The sequence below is a fragment of the Pelecanus crispus genome, chromosome 1 (genome assembly GCF_030463565.1).
Source record: "Pelecanus crispus isolate bPelCri1 chromosome 1, bPelCri1.pri, whole genome shotgun sequence".
NCBI classification, from domain to species: Eukaryota; Metazoa; Chordata; class Aves; order Pelecaniformes; family Pelecanidae; genus Pelecanus; species Pelecanus crispus.
This window is the reverse complement of record NC_134643.1, coordinates 106,935,204-106,957,103: the sequence shown is the minus strand read 5'-3', so window position 1 is coordinate 106,957,103 and position 21,900 is coordinate 106,935,204. Positions and strand designations below refer to the sequence as shown.

The following is a 21,900-nucleotide window of genomic DNA, read 5'->3' as shown; positions in this document are numbered from 1 at the left end:
CAGAGTCAAACGACGCGAGTGGAATGCAGACACTTCTACTGTACCAAGTTCTCAAAATCTGGAATAAATTCTAACTGGAGTTAAAAAAAGAATCACAGTAACTGTGCAAACTTCCCACAGGGAAAGCAAAATGCATACTATCCAAACCAATGACAGGACGACAATTACTGAGATGCATTGCAAGACAAAGGGTCTAAGACATGACGGAATATGATGGGCATGTGTTATGCACTTTCAGCTGTCTGAAATTTAGTTGCATTTAAAAAAATTTCCATATTACTTAAAATGGTGGCATGTAAAACAACAGACTTACCATCCCCGAAGAACCTTAAAAGAACATGGTATGAATGATGCAAAATCAGAAACTTCTGCTGTGAAATCTATACATGCTCCTTGGAAATGTGTATTACTGAAAGCTTTGAGCTACAAGAACAAAACAAAACAAAACCAATGACTAGAAGGAAAACAAATGCATTATCATTAATGTAAACAGAGATAGATGTGCTCTTAGAGAAGTATCCATTCAATTCACAAAGATACAATCAATAGAATGAATTCTCATTTAAGAAATCTTTTCTATTTCTACAGCTGCTTTATTTTTGGAAGAATCAGGTGTTTTATCATCTCTGGGCCCCGTACAGGATGCTTCCTAGTGACGGCTAAGGCAGTGGTATCAAGCGTAAGTTCAACTGCAGGAGGAGAGGGCCCTGAGAAAAAGAGAAGGCTAGGACTGAAGGATGTTATCTTCCATCCAAAGCAACCCTGAACTGCAGCTAACTCTTGCTACAGCTCAGCAATCCAGTGTTCAAAAGAGGACAGGGAAGTGTTGGTGAAAAGATACAGGGCTATTCTTGACGAAGTGCCTGAAAATCTTCTGTGACCACAGTGATCGCAGGCAATTTCTCATTTAAGAACTAACAGGAAAATTTCTGGGGCAACTGGGTACAGTCTGGTAGATGCCCCATGAAATTCTGAAGTTCAGCTAAGCTGTTTTTATATGTCATGGTGAAGAACTTCAAGCCACATTGAACCATACCCCACCAGTAAGATGTGATCAATTCACCCTGAAAAAGCAATAAGGTTGAAAGTGTTGCAGTAAAAGAAAAACAAAAAAAAAAGAAAAAAAAACAGGAAAAAGAAGTAGTCTGATATAGCCTCTGGTCTATAGCAAAGCCACCTAGAATTCTGTAGCCTTGGGCTGCCACTGTGTAACTGAGGTGAATTTCACTTTAAAGCCTGAAAGAGAGGCTGGAAAAGAATGAAAAAATTAACTGTATCAAGAGAACAGCTCATATTCTGTAATGGAAGAAAAACACGATGGCTGTTGCAAGAGTTACTTCCCCCTTCATGCCCCAAATTGGCCTAGCTTCCTGCCAAAGAAAAGAAATAAAATGCTTTCAGCCAGTACAGAGCGAGAGGGCCAAACACAAGTATCAGAAAATGATTTTATGGAAAAGCTCAGTCTATGTTTTTAAAAGAAATTAATATGTTTCCTGTTAGAAAGAACAAGAAAGGCTTAACCTGGCCTTGCATGCTGTAACTGCAAATTGGAGAACACAAATCAGCTACGATATAATGAATAAAGTGTAACTGATTTTTCTGTAAACATAATTGCGCTGCTATGTCACAAAGCATCTATTTAAGCTGTAATTACATAGTATTTTCTACCCGCTTATCTCAAAGCTCTTTATAAAGAGATATACACACTGTCTTTCTTTCATAGGCCAGATGCTATGCAAGGCTTTTAAAAAAGATCTAGAACTCATCTTTATACAGAATATACCTAATAATGAATGATGGTCTTAATTTGACAAAAGCTGGGGTGAAGTACTGATTCCTCAGTGAAAACATTGCATATCTGCAATTAGTCTCGAACTGCAGCTACGTTTACTTTGTCAGGGTTTGACATTACTCTACAAGGTTTCGCTTCCTAAGAAGTCAGACAGCATGTTAAAGTACAAATGCAAGTTATCACAGCAATTATCTCTGCTTCCTAAATCATCTGTACAAGTCAGCTGCTACTGAAAGAGGCTTTGTTCTTGCCGAGCAAACCCAAGTTTTATTTTTAATAAAATGAATGGCTTTTCAGAGTTGGTGATTTCAGGCAATCTTACATTATATGTACTTTGTTTATCAGGGAGCCTGGCAGGAGGAAAAGGTCAGAGGAGTTACTGAGAGATTTAAGAAAATTTAGTTGCTTTTCAATTTCTGACAAACAACTAAAAACAGAAGTGAAAAAAAGACACACTCTTGTAGACAGTGAAAACAGTTCCATTAGGTCAGACATATGTTTTTTAAAGGTGGAAGAATGTATAAACATTCGATATAACCGGTATATGGCTTATACCAGGGTCAAACACCAAGATGCTTAAGGTTTTGCCAGCTCATAGGCACCATGCTTGGAACTTCCAAACTAAGAGACTGTTGCATACAAGGAAACTTTTATTTTACTCTGAATGGGGAATTCTTCATATTTATCCAAAAGACCATCTTTTACTTATGCAATTAAATGTTTTCCCATAAAAACTTACTCAAAATACTTCCCCTCCTAAAAGAACTCTAGCAACATGAAAGATGTCCTTCCTTCCCTAGCCAGGGAATCCTACAAAACCCAGGACTGGTGGGGTTTTTTTTGTGTGGTTTTTGTTTGTTTGTTTGTTTGTTTTTAGAGAAACAGTGTTAAGGGTGCTATTAGAGAACACAAAAGGCAAAACACATTCTAGTGCATGTCAGTAAAGGTGACTGTGCATATGCGCACACACAGGGGTTTTTTCCACATATTACTGGAAATAAAAAGACTTTGTAAAGCACAATTTATTGAAACTTCAAAGGTTTTGAACTGATCTTAAAGGTCTGCAAAACTGGATTAAAGCACTCAAAGAACAGTCTTTGGAAGATCCTGAAAAAAAAGAAGAGTTGAAGATGGAGAGAAAATTATCTTCAACTGTTTGGATCCCACCAGTTTCCTCCGAGTCATTTATTTTATCTGGTATCATTTACCAAGGGCTTACTGTGAACATACTTGCAAGCCTTCTGACTTGGCTGCAAACTGCCATATGAATAGGTCTGGCAGGAAAACAGTGTTTAAGACTAAAATAATACACTAATTATGTCTTCAGACAGGAAACATTTCCTGTAGTCCTGGGTTAATCATAAAATTGTAGAACCAGAATACTTGGAGAGAAAGAAAAGAAGGGTGTGGTCAACCTGCTAAGTAACACAATGTATGTATTTCCCACGCGCTTACAGCTATTATACCCATCCAAGCGAGAAAGCGCAAAATTGTGTCCAGATGACAAAATACTTAAGTTTTCTGCAACAGAACCATTGAGCTCTAATGTCTCTTTTAAAGTGTCATGTTTCTTGAAAGAAACGTTTCCAAATTCGCTTCATTAAAAGCATGGCATAGAGAGGGCGATATTGTAACCACTTAGATCACCACTCATGCTAGCAGCACACTCCAGGACAACTAATGTGGGAAGGGAATGTTGAGGGAGACACAGACCATGCTTGCTGATGAACACAAACACTTAGAGCAGGTTTTTGTTGTAGAAAGGTATCACACAAATACATTAATGGAACATAACCTTGTAAGATAAGGATCAAAAGTGTAAAACCCTAAACTAACCTGTTCTTGAGACTAAAAGTGAATTATAGGGACTGCTTTCTAAGTTGTCACCAAGTTAGACGCAACTTTCAGGGAAATTGTCAGAATGTACTGTAGAAGAGATTTATCATAGATTTACTATAATGAGGATATGCTCAGTTAAGGTCATATGTTACTGTGAGGAAAAGGGAAGCACGGAGCAAGTGGTGTCTACTCCTTGAGGAGTGGCTATAGATGCTTGGGAGGCTATGAAAAGCAGAGCTGCCAGCATACAAGACAAAAAAAAACCCAGTTGATGCATCCGCAGGCTTGAAGAGTGCAGTTCAATTTTCTGCAGTTTATACTTTCTGCTTGACCTCATACTTGAACAAGATAGTGACAAACCAGATACAATGCAAAATAATGGAAAGAAAATATGCCACAAAGAGAAGGATGAATGCATGTGATAGTGAGTTTCCAGAAACTGGAAAGAAAGAAGAGGAAAATAAATAGCTATAAAGACCACAAGTCACTCAAAACCTACTGAACTACTTGCATTTTTGAGGACAGAATACTAAAGAGTATGATCTGGAATAAAGCAAAGAGCTGAACATTAGCAAACTCAACCTTTATACATGTACCAGTTTCCCCCATCAGTGGTCTGCTGTATGGAGATGATAATACTGACATACCATCTGAAGTAACAAAGCAAGACATTCAAGATTACCTGTATTTAATTATTAAATGTAGTTTAGTACTAGAGACTGTTATATATTGTCAACATACCAAATGTGGAGGCTCATTTGTTCCAAGCGGTTCCTGCAATAATAAATGTATATACATGCATATAAATAAATAAAATTAATTACAATTAATTTCCTAGAAGACATGTCAAATGGCTGAAATTTGTTAATTATGAACTCAAGAGCAGAGAAAAACACACTTCCCAGGCTCTTGGCACAACTCCCCAGCCTCTGCCATCAGCTGCCTGTAAGCTCAGGACTACCTGCCTGACTGTTCAGTGCCTTTCACCCAGAGAACTTGCATCAGCATTAATTAGTTCACGTAATGTGGATTAGAGTCCATGTAAATGTCTCTGCATTTATTTTTGAGTCTATTTCTTGAAAAAAGACAGAATTAACAACAGAAGACTGCAACACCTCTTTCAACACACGCTCTTCGAAATAAGATTAAATGTTCCTTTCTTATTTTCAGTGCAGTAGTATCATTTATTATACACTTACTACTGCGGATTGTCTCTGTTTTGCATTAGCATTTTGACAGTTCTGGCACTAATCTATTTAGGCAAGTTGCACTACTTTAGATTTAATAATGCATTAAAAATATTTCCTGTCTTTACTCACTATATGTATTACAAATATTCTGGCACAAAAATAAGTAAAAAAAAAAAAAAAAAATCAGACCTCTATCATACAACAACAGTATGGGCCACAAATTCTCGAGTATTTTTATATTCATTATCAATTAGGCATCATAAATTACTATGTTTTAAGGCAAATTAATCTTTCCAGGCCAGGTTATTCTTTCCATGAATGCAGTCTGCCAAAGGGAAGTTCTTCTTATGAAGTTTCTCTGACAATTTTCTCAACAGATAGAAAGATCCAGAGTGTCCATTTCAGTCTCCACCCTGAACAGACTCATTATGCCATTCACAAGGGTCTTTAAATTGTTTCCAAGTAAATAGACAAATTGATTAAACAGCACAGCCCACATTATAACATTATTGTACACTCTGAACTTGAATGGTCTCATTTAAGTTTTCCCCTTAACAAGTTCTGGTAACTCACCAACTTAATAGGTCGAATTGACATGATGATTTTACTAGATCCTCCCCAATCAAAGAAACATTTATATTTTCCTTTCTCCAATACATATTGCTCTCCACAGAAATATTTCTGCTGATATGCAACCCACCTGGAGAACAACACAAAAATTAAACTGAAAACATCACATTTTTCTGTGTAGTTTGATGAAAATACCAACGAGTTAAATAGAACAATTTTCTTCAGAGTCTTCTTGATTAAGTCCATCTGACAGACAGTGTAACATTAAACCCAATGAGAGGTGCATAGATCACACACTTGATTTTCTGCTTTTACTTTGCAAACACTGCTTTGACAAACACACAACTTTGGGTCTCTGCCTTTCTATCAAATGTACATTCAGCATGAGGTGATGCCTTACTTAGAAGCCCAGATGAAAGACACTTAATTAACATCCCCCTAGGTTCAGCATCCCCCCAGACGGGGCCTCCTCCCAGTTCCATTTAAGAAAAATTGTGCAAGAAGAAAGAGAAGTAAATGAGGAAGCCTTGCTAAGATGAGATAAAGCAAAAGCTTGCAATGGTTGGCAGTTCAAACTTTTCCCAGCCTGCTTTCCCTGTTCCGATTTAAGAAAGAAACCCCCAACTATGTAAGACCGAGGGTCCCTCTAGCCCTGCACATGCTCTTTGGCAGTGGCGGAAGCAGATGGAGGCTAGTTAGAGACATGCCACTAACTTAGCCACTTTTGGTGGTGTGTTCCTCTCTTACTCACCCAGCACCCAGGACTGTAACATTAGGGCTATCAGAGGGCATCTCCTTTCCTAGTTCTTTTAGCACCCGTTTATGAATCTGTTTGTCATTAATTTGTCTAATGCTTTTTTAAACCTCCAGGTGCTATCTGCTACCACAGCCTCCTTCAGCAGCAAGTTCCAGAAATTCACTGCCTCCGGTATAAGAAAGGCTTTTTGCTCCCCACCTCTAAATCTGTTTTAAAGCAATCTTCAGCTAGTTCTGTAAAGCATCCCCCAACTGCTGTCATGCAGGATTCTGCGAATGCTGCTGCATTAAGCTTGTTCACCTTCAGGATTTTGCAGATCTCATTTGTATCCCTTCTCAGACATCTATTCTCCAAATTGAGTCCTGTCCCAGCCTTTCATCCTTGTATCTCATCTTCATGAGACACTAATATCCAGTCTCTGTGTGAGCAATTCAAATCCCCCACTACTGCTACCTGTCCTAAGTTTGAAGCTTTTTTAGTCTCACTTAATGGTTGCTGATCCCTATCACCATCACCATTAGGGCAGGTATGACAACGTTAATACTGGACTTTTAAAATTACTATTAAAGTCTGGAATTTCCACCCACATGATTCCATAGTGCTTTTTTCCCCTAACGTATTTTACGTTTTAGCACTTGATACCGTTCTTTGTGTACAGTACCACTCCCTTGCCTATAATAGCCTACTCTATCATTCCTATAGAGTTGGTAGCTCCTCTGCTTATCCTTCCTGTGAATCTCTGCAGTGTCTGCTGTATCAGCGCTGTTACTTCATGCCAAGCGTTCTAGTTCCCCCATCCTACTTTTTAACCTTCTAGCACTTCTAAGCTTTGTCCTTGCTCCATCAGTTAATACTGCATACCTCCATCAACACACGTTGCAGGCGGTCTAATTTACCTTCCTTATTTATTGCAATTGTACTGTCTATTTTCTTCCTGGACTTCACATACGCACACCAAAAGTTAGCCAAGTTCACCCTGTCGGCTGTATCAGCTTGAACCAGGTACTCTTCCACACCTGCTTAACCCCCTGCTTTTAGTTTAAATAGCTCTCTAAAAAGTATTTTAATTTTCAGTGCCAGCAGCCTGACTTTATTATGAATCAGGCACAGCTCATCCTTTCTGTACAGGCTTCACCTGTTCCAAAAGGTATCCCAGTTCTTAACATACCTAAAACCCCTCTTCTGTATTACTGCCAAAGCTCCTGTATCTTGAAACTACAGTCTGTGTGAGCTCTGGAGGGACATCACAAGCTTTCTCTAGTTACAAGAATGCCCAGATCCAAATCAACATGTAGGCATGAGATTTAGAGAAAACTAAGATTTTTTTTTTTTTTTTTCCCCATCTACCAAGGAAACTGAAAGAAACACTGTTCTCCCCTAAATGTTTACCACCTGTACCATGTGAAACATATTCTGTCAAAAGATGTACCCAAACCCAACTATGCACAAAAATACTTAATACTTCCATCCATATATTTCAGTAGACTTACACTCCACTTTTCACAAGAATCGACTTCGTCTCTGGGCCAAATCCAGCCTGCTCCAAATCAGGGATTTCTTCATTGACGATGTCTAATGCTTTCCCATCTTCATCATCAGACTGAAAAAGTGTCACTGATGACTCTATGAAATCCTAAGAGGCAGCACAGGAGTTAGAAGACAGGCTGTCACAGCTCAGTGACACTTCACAACATAAAACGTTTTGGAAAAAGAGTTGTAGCCTGAAAGATAGCGTTTTATAAAGCAGTGAAGGGACTTAGGTCCCTTGTGTGGATCTTTACAGAATATTTTGCCATTGACGTGCCTAGCTGGAAGCCTGGCAGTCTGATATGGCCTTCAGTAGTTTCCACTGAAGAGAGGAAGAACCTGTTGCCCCTGAGCACCACGCTTTCCTCTACGAGTGCAAAGATGCCTGCATGGGAAAGAGAAGAGTTGGGGAGTTAGCACTGATCTTCCAACAGCTTCACAAATGAGTACTCCAAGCACTACCATGACCATAGTCTTCAAGTCCTCCTTCCTCACCCTTTCTCAGCAACAAGGCAATAATCATGGAGAGGAAAAGACTGGGCAAGATCACCTTTCCAGCACAAGGGGTTTGCAGTTTTTTGATACATCCATTGTATGACTAATCACTATAGCTATAAAATAAATCCCACATGACACTGTCATGTTATCTCTTATACAGCCGTGTGACATTGCTTTATGCTTTCAGCTAGCATAGTTGCTTGACCAGATTACTTGCATAGCTTCAGATTATGTGAATTTGGGTTTCAACTCTCCAACTTTTTAACCACTTAGCAATTTTAAGCACACAGTTCAGTCACTGCTTGGAAAAATGGAAAACAACAATCCATTCACTTTATTCCTTTAACTTGTAACAAAAAGCATGAACTCATAAGTTGAAATAAGTCAGTCTTGCAAACAAGAAAAAAGGGTATCAAGCAAATACAGGAGCCGACACAGATTCGCAAACATATGAGGACACCATCACAAGAATTATTACACTGAGTACTTGCTGCTGCAGCACTTACAAGCTACCAACCAGAGAGCAGTATGCTGAAGGCTACACTGAGAAAACAAATACTTACAACAATCAAAAAACACTTAGAAATTAAGGCCACGCCAAGCATGCAGCCAGATTCATTTGGTCAGGTGAACCGGATCAAACAGGCTCTTTAGAGGACACCATGCCTTTGTACAGGACTAAATCACAATGAATAATGAAAAGCAATTTTAGAACTAACACTTGATGTGGCTCAACCCTCTCTGCATTGTTTACAGGACGCTAAGAAGAGACGGAACAAATTCTGTAGTACAACTGGTTTTCCTACTATGTTGACCATCTCCTCCTTTCATTTATTTAAAAAGTTGCAGCTACTTCAGGTGTACACTAGAAATTAAGTGCCAGGCCTGGCAAAATTGTCATCAACAACTGCAGCTTCAGACTACTTTTTAGAAAAAAAAAAAAAATAAAAATACTAGTATAGTTTTAGTGCAAATGAAAAACAGCTACTGTTAACAGTCCTAAAGCAAGGACTTTGCAAGAATTCCTGAAAAGCCATTTAGATCAAATCTGCACATAATTTCTTTGACTAAATTTAAAATACTGAAATATATCCACAATTATCATTACATTTTAAACACGTTTCAAATTCAGCCATAAGTTTTTCCTCCCTCAATTTTCACTACAGCTTCTCTTACAGTAAGCAATAGGAGAAATACTTAAAAATGGACTTTCAGACCAAGACAAATCATTTTAGACTTGAAAACATTAGTGGGAAAGCTCCAAAGGCAACATACTCTGCTCCACTGAAAGAGACTCAGAAACTTTGCCCTGTCCCCGATCACGACAGCCACGGGCAAACCCCAGCTTCACAGATTCTCTCATTTGACACTGCAGAAAAGAAGCAAATGCAGCTGTGCCCCAGACCAGCACACAGTACAAACTGCTGTCTGCCCTCAGGAACAAGCCCTGTATTTGATTCCACTGTGTCCAATACAGATGCTGCTAACGGAGCTGGCAGTACGCTGGAAAAAAAACAATCCTGCAAGTCCTTTCTATCTCTGCCTTCAAAATGCTCCCCGAATCCCCACATTAGAGTTTGTGACTGTTCACAGCAGAAATACTTAAGACAGACAAAAACTGAAAGCTCTTGCAGTATGCCTACACGCACGCACATCTTCACCAGTGGGTGGGGAGGGGTGACTTGCAACAATCCCTCTTTTGTGTGCAATGTCTAACCTTTCTGATTTGTCAGGAAATTAAATTCATGCCTCAGCTCAACTGCAGTCGCTGATACGTGTACAGAAACATGGGTTGGATTTTCCTAGTGCTAATAAGCTCTGGTGAAACCTGTCATGTTGAGCGTCATGGTGCAGGGACATCTGAATAGCTTTGCATAGTACTAAGCGACACTGACAGAGCCGGTACTGACAGAGGCTAATGAGGCACGCTGTACCCAGCCTGGCTCTCTGCAGAGCCATTTACGTGCTTCTGTACCATGCTCCCTGCTCTGGGAGCACTGCACAAAGACATTTGATCCGACTGTGTGTGGAGCTGACTCAGGTGCACAGGGCTCATAAGCTTCAGCTTCATGCCGTGTGAGCCAGGCTAAATTGTTTTCAGGTCTGGGCTGGCCTTAAAGCCAACAGTCAAGGTCACTTGGTGTTGCGCCCAACAAAAAAAAAAAAAAAAAAAAAAGCCAGCTGGACTGGCCCCAACATGAGACCACACCAACGAGTAGGCATAAAGAGATAAAGAGCAGGGCCAATACCCAGCCCCACTCCTGACCTAAGCTGACCATGAATAATGCAACTTGGCTACACTTCACAACATCCTTAATCTTCTACAGACACTCTTGAATTCATCTGACTGAAAGAGAATTTCTAGGGAAGAGGAATAAAGATCTGATATCCAGGAACATCCCTGTGGGGTCCAAGACCATCACAACCTTTACCACACTTCTCCTGACAGAATTTCTGAGATTACAAAAAAGAGCTAGTACGTTCACTGTCCAGTGAGGGGCAATAAGCACACAGAACTAGTTCTGGATTTTTGCCCAGGTCCCGCTGAAAACAAGAATTTGGTACTAAAATGTTTTTAAAATCCTGACCTTAAGTACCGTAAACAAAGTCACAAAGGGAGCATATGGCAAGCCTCAACACCGACCTATGTACTGCACATCAGAGAGAGGCGGTCAATCAGTTGGTCAAGCCGAACAACAAAATGCCAGTGCCATTAGTCATCTTATTGGCAACTAGCTCATTGCCTTTAGTTATGCTACAATTTCAGGAAAAGTATTTTTATTATCAATACGCACATATTGATATGTATTTATATGCCAGTTTGAATGATGTATGTTGATATACGACTGTGAAGGATACGTGTTTTTAAAATGTTAATGACTTGAGCATCCCGACTGTTCTAGGCATGAGTCAGATTAAATACATGCATATACGTGGAAGGTCATCCCTGCTAGGCACGTGCATAATTTTAAACTTGCAATTATGCCCTTTGCCAAGAGGAAGATCTAAAACGATCAATTTAAGTTACTCGAGTATCCTATGTATAGCTTGAAAAGAAAGAAAAACTAGGATTAGTCAGTAATTGAATAGGATTCTGCACATTCAAAATGAGGAGTTAGAAGAAAATTCCTGCCTGTTTTTCTCAGAAACCTGAAAAAAAATTACTTAGAGGAGGACATTTTTCTTCAGTTTATTCTCCTACCTTTACTTTAAGTTATATGATAGATTCTGATTATAAATATAGCTTTTCCTAGGTGCCTTTCATAAAAATCAAACCTGCAAATTGTGAATTTAAGCATGGCCTTTTTGGGTTCACGTTAACTTTTTTTTTTTAAAAAAAAATAATGACTGTTGAGACAATCAGTTTGCTCTAAATGCCCATCTTCAAACTTCACAAAATTCCTGGCTCAGGAATATCACATCTCCTCAGATGAGATGAGTAATCTGAGTACACAAGACTGAGAAATCTCGGAGTGAACAACCCAATTCTCAAAAGGAGCCACTCTTTGCAGCTGTATTTAAAGCTCACAGAGTTCCTACTATAATAAAAAAATCCTCTAAACCCCCAAACAAACAAAAAAAAAACCCCAAACCAAAGGAAATGATAAAGAAGTTCTAATCCCATGTTTCCCCATCACTGAAAAGTTTAACTTTGCTTCCAATACTGGACTCTGATATAATTTTTATTATTATTTCATCTTTTCCCCCACTAAACACATTTTAGTAGCAGGGATTTTTTTCACCATGATTATTTTTGCTGCCAAAATTTTCTGGCACACAAATCACAGAGACAAAGGGTAATGCTGTTTTAAGGCTTGCAACAGCTGCTGTGTTGAAAAGCTATTTTTATTTTAATAAATAACCACACTGTACACTTACACATGTTAAGCTTTTAAGAAAATTCTGTTGTAGAGATTCAAATAGCTTGAAGTGCAGAAGTGAGACACTTGGAAAATCTGGCAGGTAGATAAGGAATTCTGCATGATATTCTTCATTCTTTGTATGAACTTTACAAAGGCTATTTAGAACCTGCTTCTGCTTTACAATGTATACAATGCAGTCTAAATTTCATCAAGCAGGAAAAGAGTAAGAGTGAATGTGGGCAAAAAATGACTAAACCCAAGGCAGCTGTACCATATACGAAGAATAACCTTCCTCTTTATGTATAGAACTGTGCATAATTTGTGTGAAATTCATAAAAGTACTTACAGCCTGAAGGAACCTGAAAGACAGGAGGACACTGTCAGTTCCCCCCCACGAGTGTCTGTCTTCATAATCTCCCTCCTCCAGCAAGTACTGACGGCCTTTGTAGCGTTCCTTATCGTAGGCGACCCATCTACAGCAACCACACAACAAGAGAAATAACTAAAAGCAAAACAACTGCACACGTTTTTCTATAACAAATAAAAGGGGAAGAGAACATCCTAAGAGCACTAAAATGAGTATCACAGACTCAGCTAACAAAGCAACGCTTGTTTGAAATCACAACAAGCACCCATGAAGTGTTCTCTGTGGATCAAACACCCCCCCCCCCCCCCCCCAAGTGATTCTTTCTCCAACAACAGTTTATTTGTGTGACGCTTCTCCATGTACCTCCTCTCAGTCAACCATATGCCCTATACCAATATTTGGTACTACAGAGGCTAGTATGCAACTAGTGGCCAAAACACTGTAAGCCACCAATTGTCAATGATAAAAAACAAGCAGATCTCTTCAGTGTATTAACAAACGATGAGATTCTACCCTTGCTGGAGCTGGTGACAAAATTAATGGGTTTCAGCAGAACAAAACTTCACCCACTTATATCGTTTCCTACTCTAACCTAAAAACATATATATGAGAATGGACAAGTGAATCGAATAATCCAAAATATTGCATATGGAATATGTTTTAGCACTAAGGGAATAAAACTTTTTAAAGTATTTTGAACAAACAGATAAGGCGCTATTAAAAGAAGGCATTTCCACATCAACTTTGAAAGCTCTAATGGATCTTAGCGTGAAAAAGTGCTTCCCCCTCCTTCTTTCTTGTAAGCATTTCTTTCATTAAAGCTCCATTGTCAGTTTTAGAACTGCTGTACAAATTCTGTCAGCGCTAAAATTTGGCAGGCAGGGGTAGCTTTACTTTTAGTACCATCTGGTTTACATTAATTCAGCTGTTTAAGTTACTGCAGTATTAAAAATAAAAGCTGCTGCAACAGACAGAAGGATGATTTTTAATAATTTGAGGCTACCAGATAGCGAATACATAATGCATTTATGAATAGATTATTTGACTATTCACAATTAAGTTTATTTTGAATTTAACGCTTGTAAGATTCTGACAACAGCCTGAAAGGATATATGTTATTGAATCTTTATATTGAAGTATCAGCATTGAAATCCCCTAAGAAAAAAAAGTTTCGGAAAACTATTTTATTGCTAAGCTCTTTGGCAGAAGCAACCACCCTGCATGCTTTCAAACAGTCCTATCCTGTTGGGTCTTGGGAGGGGTTGAAAGAACAACAGGTGGGGTTGGTAGCTCTCTAGAATAGCTGGCGCTGAGCCTACCTCATAAGCAGTCCACCTGAGGACTGTGTCACACAGCCCTTTCTGTGCCGTGTGTGTATGACAGAGAAAGGGGCAGGGCAACACACAATCAATCCGTGGCCTCAACGAAGGCAAATAAGGGTAGGTTCTTAATTCCAGATAACATGCAGCAAGTGGCAAAGGAAAACCATTAAGATAATAAAACAGTTTATAGATTTCAGAGGCATTAAAATGTCAAATTGAAGACTGACCCAACCTACCCAAGTTCATTTCAGTAAATGAAGCAGAGACTATCAGAAGTATAAAGCAATATAAATTAAAGCTCTGGGTGAATGCTGTCATTAAGGAACAAAGTGGCCTAGTTTATTGGCATCCAAATGGTAAACATTGACTTCACACCTCTCACACACTTTTAGTTTTATCTTCCTATTTTCCCTTCGATAGATAAGCCATATGGAGAGATGGTTTTATCCAAGGCCGATAATTGACAAAAGAAATATATATTCCTTTTTTTTTCCAAAACAGTTTACCAGCGAGAGATTCTAATCACCCCTTTGTTAACCATTCCTAGCATTTAGTTATGTTTATTTACTTTAAAATAGGAAATAGTAGAAGTGAAATATACTTACACTCCACCAATTACACGTATTGATCCGATTTCCTGAGACTCCTCTTCATGACCAAACAGAGCTGGGACAGAACTGATGTTTTCTGAAAACTCTTTGGACCATCCTCCAAAGTGGGTTTTCTCATATATTATTATCTAGGAAACATGATGTTGAACCATGCCTTGAGCATGCCCTGAATAGTAATTTGAAGTTTGGGTATGTGTACTGCTACAGTATGTGGAAGACACCTTTTTTCCCCCCTCCAAAAAGCCATCACTATGAAGAAAATTCAGGGTTGCATTCCTCAGCCCTTCTGATTCTTGAGCGCCCTAGAAGCTGAAGAGACCCTACCTGGATTTAGATGGGGTTGTCAGGCTATTTGCAGACATTTCCACAGAAGGATACTTACACAATTCTATATACATAAATGCACTCTGCAGCTATGAGACTGTGATTTATCCTGGAATCCTGTGCCTGGGCAGCATATATTAGCCTGCACTGAATCCTACCTGGTCATAGCTACACACACTGAGCTTAATCCTTCAAAAGTAGACATGAGGTCTTCCTCCGTACTTTGCAGAAGTTACTTCAGTGACTGCAGTTAACACCCCTGTGAGATTCCTCATCTGCTGAATCACACAGATCAGCTATTAATAGTATTAATATTTATTGCAATACTTATTAGAAAAATGCCTGAGTCTTGCGTGTATTTGTATAATTAAAAATTACCTAAAGCATTAGCATTTTTGTGGAGAACTAGAAAAAGGAGGGAAAAGGAGCAGTAACTCTGGATTAGCTTTCTGCTCCTCAAATAACAGAAAGGTCATGGTCTCACTCATGAGTCTTGTACTGGGATCGGGTATAGGAAGGAAGGGTCCCATTCCTGCCCACTTCTTCCCCTCCCTCCTCCTCCTTTTTTTTAAATGTGGTACATTAAATGGGAAAATCTCTCCTGATCCCATTCCATTACAGTGACTGATGTGTCAGTCAGGAAAACACATTTTATTTTGTAAAAGCTTTACAATTCTTCTATAGCAAATTCACATTCTCCTAATATGTAAAAACCAGCCTACTACCACTTTTACTCCTGATGAAACACTAGTAAGAAAGTGGACCTGACAGCATTAGTGAATTTTATTTCAGCAGCAAACACCGAATACTTAAATATCACACACCCAATAGAAATAAAACAACTTAAATAAAGGTTTTATATTTCCAATGTGCTCATATTTTATTCTCAATGTCCTCAGTGCTTACCTTGACATTCATTGGCATTTGTACCTTTAGTCCACCCTAAAAAAAAAAAGATGGAGGGGGAAAGGTATTTATATAAAACTTGTTTTGACACATATTTTATAGTACTATCAGAGCATGAAGTCTTTGTAATTATATTCAACATTTTCAGTGTTGGCCAAATCAAATACTAGTTTAAATACTCCGATAATTCATAAAGGCCAGGGACACTATAAACCTGACCTACAAACAAATTGGTGCATTGACAAGCCTGTAGGGGTGCAAGCAATTTAAAAATGTCCCTTTATTAGCAATCTAAAGCAAATATTTACCATGTGTTTTTAAACTAATTTATATTGACCAAATTTTAAAATTAACTTTTAAAGCTTTGTTGTATATATTTCAAGTTTCTTAAGCACAAATGGTGGAACACTAAGAAACTATAAACACCAGAAGGGAGAGAAAATATAGGCTGACATACTCATGTCAAAGAGCAAATACAAGAAATGCATTTTCTCTGGAAATGTGAGTGAATGATGTTCTGCGAGGGAATAAGACACCTACCTTCCATGAGTGACTAAAAAGACAGCTGTTAGGTCTTATTCCTTTGTGGCTTTTAAACTCTCTTTCTGTAGGCTTGCTATGTATACAGTAGAATTATGTGTTATACCCTTCCACATCTCTTTCATATTTAAATCTACAAGCTGTCTATCAAAACAAAAAGTAGCTGCACCTCCCAAGATTTTTTGTGCAATGTGTGGTCACAGGAATACTATTATGTAACAAACTCCGCACCTGGTCTTCCACTCCCAGTAGACTCTAGCTGTACCATTGAAAAAAAGAAAATCAACAGCTTCGGAAGAGCTTTTTTAGTTAATGAATTGGCGTTGGCTGCAATACAATTCAGAGCCTTTCAGTTCTGACTTATTTGATCTCCACTCAACAACAGCAGTTTCCCAGGAAGATGTCCTAGTGAACGAGGTGTTCCCTCTGACTACATGGTCTTACTTGGGCAGATGCAGAAGCCCAGCAACCCACGGTGACCGCCGTGCCACTACAACACTGCAAATGCACCATGGCGTGAGATGAGTGTTACATGTATAAGGATTAACCCCGAAAGGATGTAAGAACCTAAACTGTATTTAGATCAAAACCTTCAGGGGAGCAACAATAGGAAAAGGCAGGCACACAACTTATTAGGGAATTGTGAAGTCCTCACCATTTTTAAGGGACGCAGAGATTTTACATCTGCTGAAGGAATTTCATATGATGAATCACATTCTTCCAAAACCTTCATCTCTCCTTTGTAATTAAAGTCTGAATAAGCAAGCCATCTGTAACAATAAGGATAAAGGACTTATTAATCTCATTAGATAGATTACAAAGATCTTATTAAAATTATTTTCCTTTTTGTACTCATAAGAGCTAGATAATGTGTTTTAGATACTGCCAGCACATCAAAATGAAGCTATATTTAAATACACTGGCAACATCAATGCTAAGATGATCTCAGATACTTCTCAGTCCAAGCTAAACATAAATGGAAGAGAAGAAAATTACCAATTTGTTCACTTACTTTAAGAAGCCAGTTTGTTACACTATGAGTATACAAAATCAATGTCAGTACTGAGGATGAGACACCTGCATCAAATTTTACCTAGGATTGTCACCTTAAGAATTAAAAGGCTTCTAACATCAATCCCACTTTATTTTTTCAGTGGAAGTTAATAAAACACGATGATTTATAACACTCCTTTGGAAAGCAGGCTACTGTAATTTTGACATGAAGATTAAAAATGCTGAGACTCGTTCAGACTGTTTTAAATCAAAAAGAAAGCTGAATGTAGAAGTTGGACACAGGGTTTGTCGACCAAATAAGGAATGGAGGAAGAGGCATTGAGCCATATGGAAAATTATTTTCTTAAAACTACGCACATAGACCATAAGCAGTTATACTAAGTTCTATCAAAACTAAGACAAGACTGTTTTTAATTCCTTCACCACCTCAAGCTTCACAGATGTATTGCGAGATTGTGGGAAGGAAGGCTTGGCTCATGTGGAAAGGCAAACTCAAGACTCTTGTAAAAGAATAGCTAATGCCATTCTGTAATAATTTATGAGAAGAGGCACAAAACTCCCAAACTTCAGGGACTATGAAGCGTTGGCCATTTACCCAGGAAACAGACTGTTCTGCTCAATCCGGGAAATGCTGGACTACCAAGGGGCCTGTGTCATCTTGCATCACCTCTCTCCAGAAAGTCAGGATATGGCTGTAGCTTGAGAAATGCTTGGATGATGTAATATTCATTTTCTGGTATTCAGCCATAGTGTTATAGTTATAACAGGGTGGGTGACTAGGGAGACTGTATCTATTCTCCAATGAACTAAAAGCTAATTATAGCTGAGCTGCTGCTTCTATTTATAAAGCTACTCAAAGACGGAATTATAGAAGACTTCTGCCAGCAGCTAGAGGAAAAATGCCTTCAAAAATTTGGTTCCACTACTAGGAGCTCACACAGCACAATGCTGAATTGTAGAGCTGGGAATATCTAGTGTTTGTTAACCGAGTTGTGAAACCTCCCAAATATCGTTCCTATCACTGACTTGACTTTCATCCCATGATGCTACCCCTCTACCTGCTGGCAAAATGCTATTAAAAAGGTTCAGTACTCACACTCCTGATTTGACTCTTATATAAGGGTTTTTCTCAACATCCAGTTCTTCTAAATTGGCAACTGCACTCTGTATGCAGATAGGAAGTCCCTCTGTACCACCAGCTGGCAGGCAGAACTCTACCTCTGGAACGCCACAGTCCTGCGGAAACAAATCAAAGGGTAAGGCTTATCCACACTTGCGGAGCCTGCCCCATCACAGCGGTGAAAGGACCGGTAATGTTTCCTTCTTTTTTCCCCTGTCTTCTCACACTTCTAACCTAACGCCAGGCTTCGTATGATGGAAGAGTTTTAGGTTTTTTACATGAAGACTGGAATTTTTAGAAAAGCTAAGGGAAGTAAATTTCCAGCTCCCACTAACTTTCAAAGAAGAACTACGCATTTATGCCTGTTGGGCTACTTTCAAAGAGCTCAGTTTCAATACTCTCCAAGTAAAGGATCTGACAGTATTTACTGATAGACAAACTATGCATGTAATACTTTTTTTTTTTTTAAAGACAGCGCTTCCATTACACACATATAGGTACATATTTCTAGAAAGTTTTAGTTATGCATGCATCATGTCTACTGCATTCCTGCCTCCCTCCCTCAGTGAAAATTAGGTTCTGTGATGTATCCAACTACAGTTTCAAGCCATGAGTTCAATTTTCTGTCATGCTACATAAATGCTACAGCATTTTAGACAAAGAAAGAAAAAAAACAGTACTAGAAAATATTTGTTAAGTAGACACTTCAGCAATTTTCCTGTTACTGAAGAGCAACAACCTCTGTTACCTTACTGAAGGTTTTCCACTGATAGGTATCATGCTGGAGAACAACTTGTTGAACACATGATCTCCTCCAGAATTTGCAGGGATTTTACTGAACCACACTCAATACTTATATAAAATGCATTGCTAATACTTTCCTTCCCAGCATTCAAACACATCATCCATCAATGAGGATCTTCTGTAAGGCCCTGCTTCAGCAGCGCGTTACAGAACAGTCTTCCTGCTAGAGTGAAAGGCAGCTCGTGCTTACAGCTTGCTCAGCTGTAGCTGGAAACTTTCAGTTCTCAGTGATAACTTCACAGCACCCTTCCCCTTATCATCCTGACCCACAGGCCCATTTGCATTAGGCTGAAGGGCTTGGACAGCATAAAGAGACCCTGAAAGTCCTAAACATGGCTGGAGGAAGATGCCCCTTGCCTGGGCACTAGAGAAGAGGGATGAGCAGCTGTCCCTGAGGGAGCCCTCAGAGAAGCACCTGGTTACTGGATTTGTTGAGGACCCAGGCAGGGTCACATCATGACAGAGATCCAACACTGCCTGTGGCTTCTGCCAGACCCCAAAGGCAAAACACAAGAGCTTGCAGAGAAACCCAGCAACAGGGCACAAAAGCTCTTAAAGTTACGGCACCTCATCTCATGACACCACCTGCATGCTCTCCTTTTTCACACAGGTTTTGAGTGGAGCTTTCAAACGATGGGAGTAACATCCCACCTAGAAACACACCTCTTCTTGGTTAGCAAAGTTCTTTCAGTAGTTACTTAACTGTCAGTAATAAATGTGGCAATTATAATAGATGGACTCCAGGATATTATTTCACTTTCCCCTGAGACCTGAAGTAACACAGTATACTGTTTTGGCAACTCTCCCTCATGCACAATTGTGTTTCCTCTGTATTGTACCTTGCAAACAATGCACACTACTTGTTTTCAGAACAAAAACTGCAATACCAGAATTTTTATTTTCAGATGAGCAAAACCAGAAAGACTAGGAAAAAAAGAATTTCTAGTACGATGCTACTTCATGGCAAAGTGCTAAGGAACACCATTCCTCAATTCTAAGTGTATTGCTAGACAAGTGTAAAAAAAGTCTCCTCATAGTTTTCAAATGTATATGAGTCTTATTAAACCACAGTTAAGAAATATGTGAAGTTCGCGTTTTTTTCCAATAATACCTGCTATGTGATATGGCTGAAATCTGTGAATCCAACTATAAAGCTTGATATGTAAAATCAGAAGTTGCACTTACAAAAATTCCACAAATAATGATACTAGACTCTTAATGGTTTCAGATAAATTCTGAAGCAAAGTACCTACAAGACTAGACAGGTGGCAAAATAAAGTATCTTTGCCTGCGGGCTCAGACAGAATATGAGACAGAGTATGTTTAATTTTAATTCAGTAGGAGGGGTTTGGGTTTTTTTTTCATTTGAAGATTGGAAAAAGCCAGTCTGTATTCTCTTTTCAAGTTTGCTTTCCTGACTCTGAAGCTCATGAGGCAGGCTCCACCTCTAGAGATGAAGAATGTAGCAGTTCTCCAAAGGGTAGGTAAAGCACAAGCACTTATAATAAAATCTCTCCTATTTATCACCATCTCTCTCCAGCCAGATTTTGACAGTCATAAAAAAACTCCACTCATTGCGATGACATTTTTGTGTGTACTAGATTAAGTCCACAAAACCCTTTCATAAAGTGTCATATAGTAAACTGAGGTCTTCATCAAAAGCCATTCAAATGTCCATTTTTAAAGGTAATAACATGCTCGAGCAAGTAGTACATTGTATTTTCTAAGCACATTTTTTAAAAAACCAAAAATATACATTTCGACTTAATAATATTGAGTTCCATTTACATATATCAATTTACAGACTGCATAAAATGGTAAAATTTAGTATTGCTGTAGGAGATAAACACTATGTATTTGCAGATGTACACTCAAATGCTATGCCATTCATTTATATAATTTAAGCATGTAAACTTTAGCTTGGTAAATATTTGCCCTAGCATGTTCATATTTGCCTGAGCATATTTAATAGGCATCATTACTTTCAGAGGCTTCTTAAACATTCCTAATAAAGCCACCACCTTTAGAAATAAAATGAAAACCACACAAATATGATAGCATTCAGGTTGAGAACTAGATCCTTCAGTCTGAAGCCCTTTCATTTGCAAGGCGTCAAGATTTTCAAATAAGATACCCACATGCAAAACTATTACTATGCAAAACTATTACCACAGTGTTTCAGGCCAGATCCAAAACTGGAAAGCTTCCTCCCTATACATACCCCTGGCCCTGTCACCCCCATCACAAGCAGTCAAAACTCATGCCATATTCATTATCCTACTGACACGTCAGGCAAAAACAGAATAAAAAGCACAGCAAACTGATCAGGCAGTTGTGTTCATTTCCAATGATAATACACAACCAGCAAATGCTTAGGTAGGTCACAGCCTCCAGGCATCCCACTCAGCCTTCCTTTACTCTGTGGTACTCTCCTCCTACCTCCACACAGTCATCCTGGAGTGCCTGTGCTTCCCTCATGGTCTTTTGGAAGCAGAGGTGTTTACAAAAGCAGGAGGAATACTCGCACTAGCTCGCATAGAACAGACACTTCCAGAACAGCAACATGCCCCTCAGCAGGAAGGTTAAGGCTTCTTCTGAAGAGGGTTAAGACAACCCTCAAGACCTTAGCATTAAATATTACTCTTTGGTGGCATCTCTGACATTTTTCTAGTCTGACCAACAGCTCCAACATAAGCAAGAGACCCAGAGCCTTCAACCCCCTCGAGGTGGTCTTGGCTGTTTACCTTTCTTCCGGATCTAGGGTTACAGCCCTAACAGCACCAGCAGGGCTACAGAATTTCATCACTGTCAGGTCTTCTCCTTGGAGCTGTAAACTGTGGTGACTGAAGTGATCGA

The 21,900-nt window shown here is 39.0% G+C and overlaps 1 protein-coding gene across 2 annotated transcripts in view; it reads right to left on the bottom strand.

Moving 5' to 3' along the window:
• LOC104037513 (uncharacterized) overlaps nt 1–21,900 on the bottom strand; it is a 50,479-nt gene that overhangs the window by 18,235 nt on the left and 10,344 nt on the right. The window contains exons 5-13 of one of the 2 annotated variants that reach the window (XM_009491492.2): nt 18,217–18,356; nt 16,762–16,876; nt 15,567–15,602; nt 14,331–14,464; nt 12,383–12,509; nt 7,639–7,781; nt 5,395–5,521; nt 4,373–4,405; nt 314–423 (exon numbers count right to left, since the gene is read on the bottom strand). In XM_009491492.2, coding sequence (XP_009489767.2) covers nt 314–423; nt 4,373–4,405; nt 5,395–5,521; nt 7,639–7,781; nt 12,383–12,509; nt 14,331–14,464; nt 15,567–15,602; nt 16,762–16,876; nt 18,217–18,356 — 965 coding nt within the window. The remainder of the gene's footprint in view (nt 1–313; nt 424–4,372; nt 4,406–5,394; nt 5,522–7,638; nt 7,782–12,382; nt 12,510–14,330; nt 14,465–15,566; nt 15,603–16,761; nt 16,877–18,216; nt 18,357–21,900) is intronic. The other variant, XM_075716474.1, reaches the window with a different exon arrangement.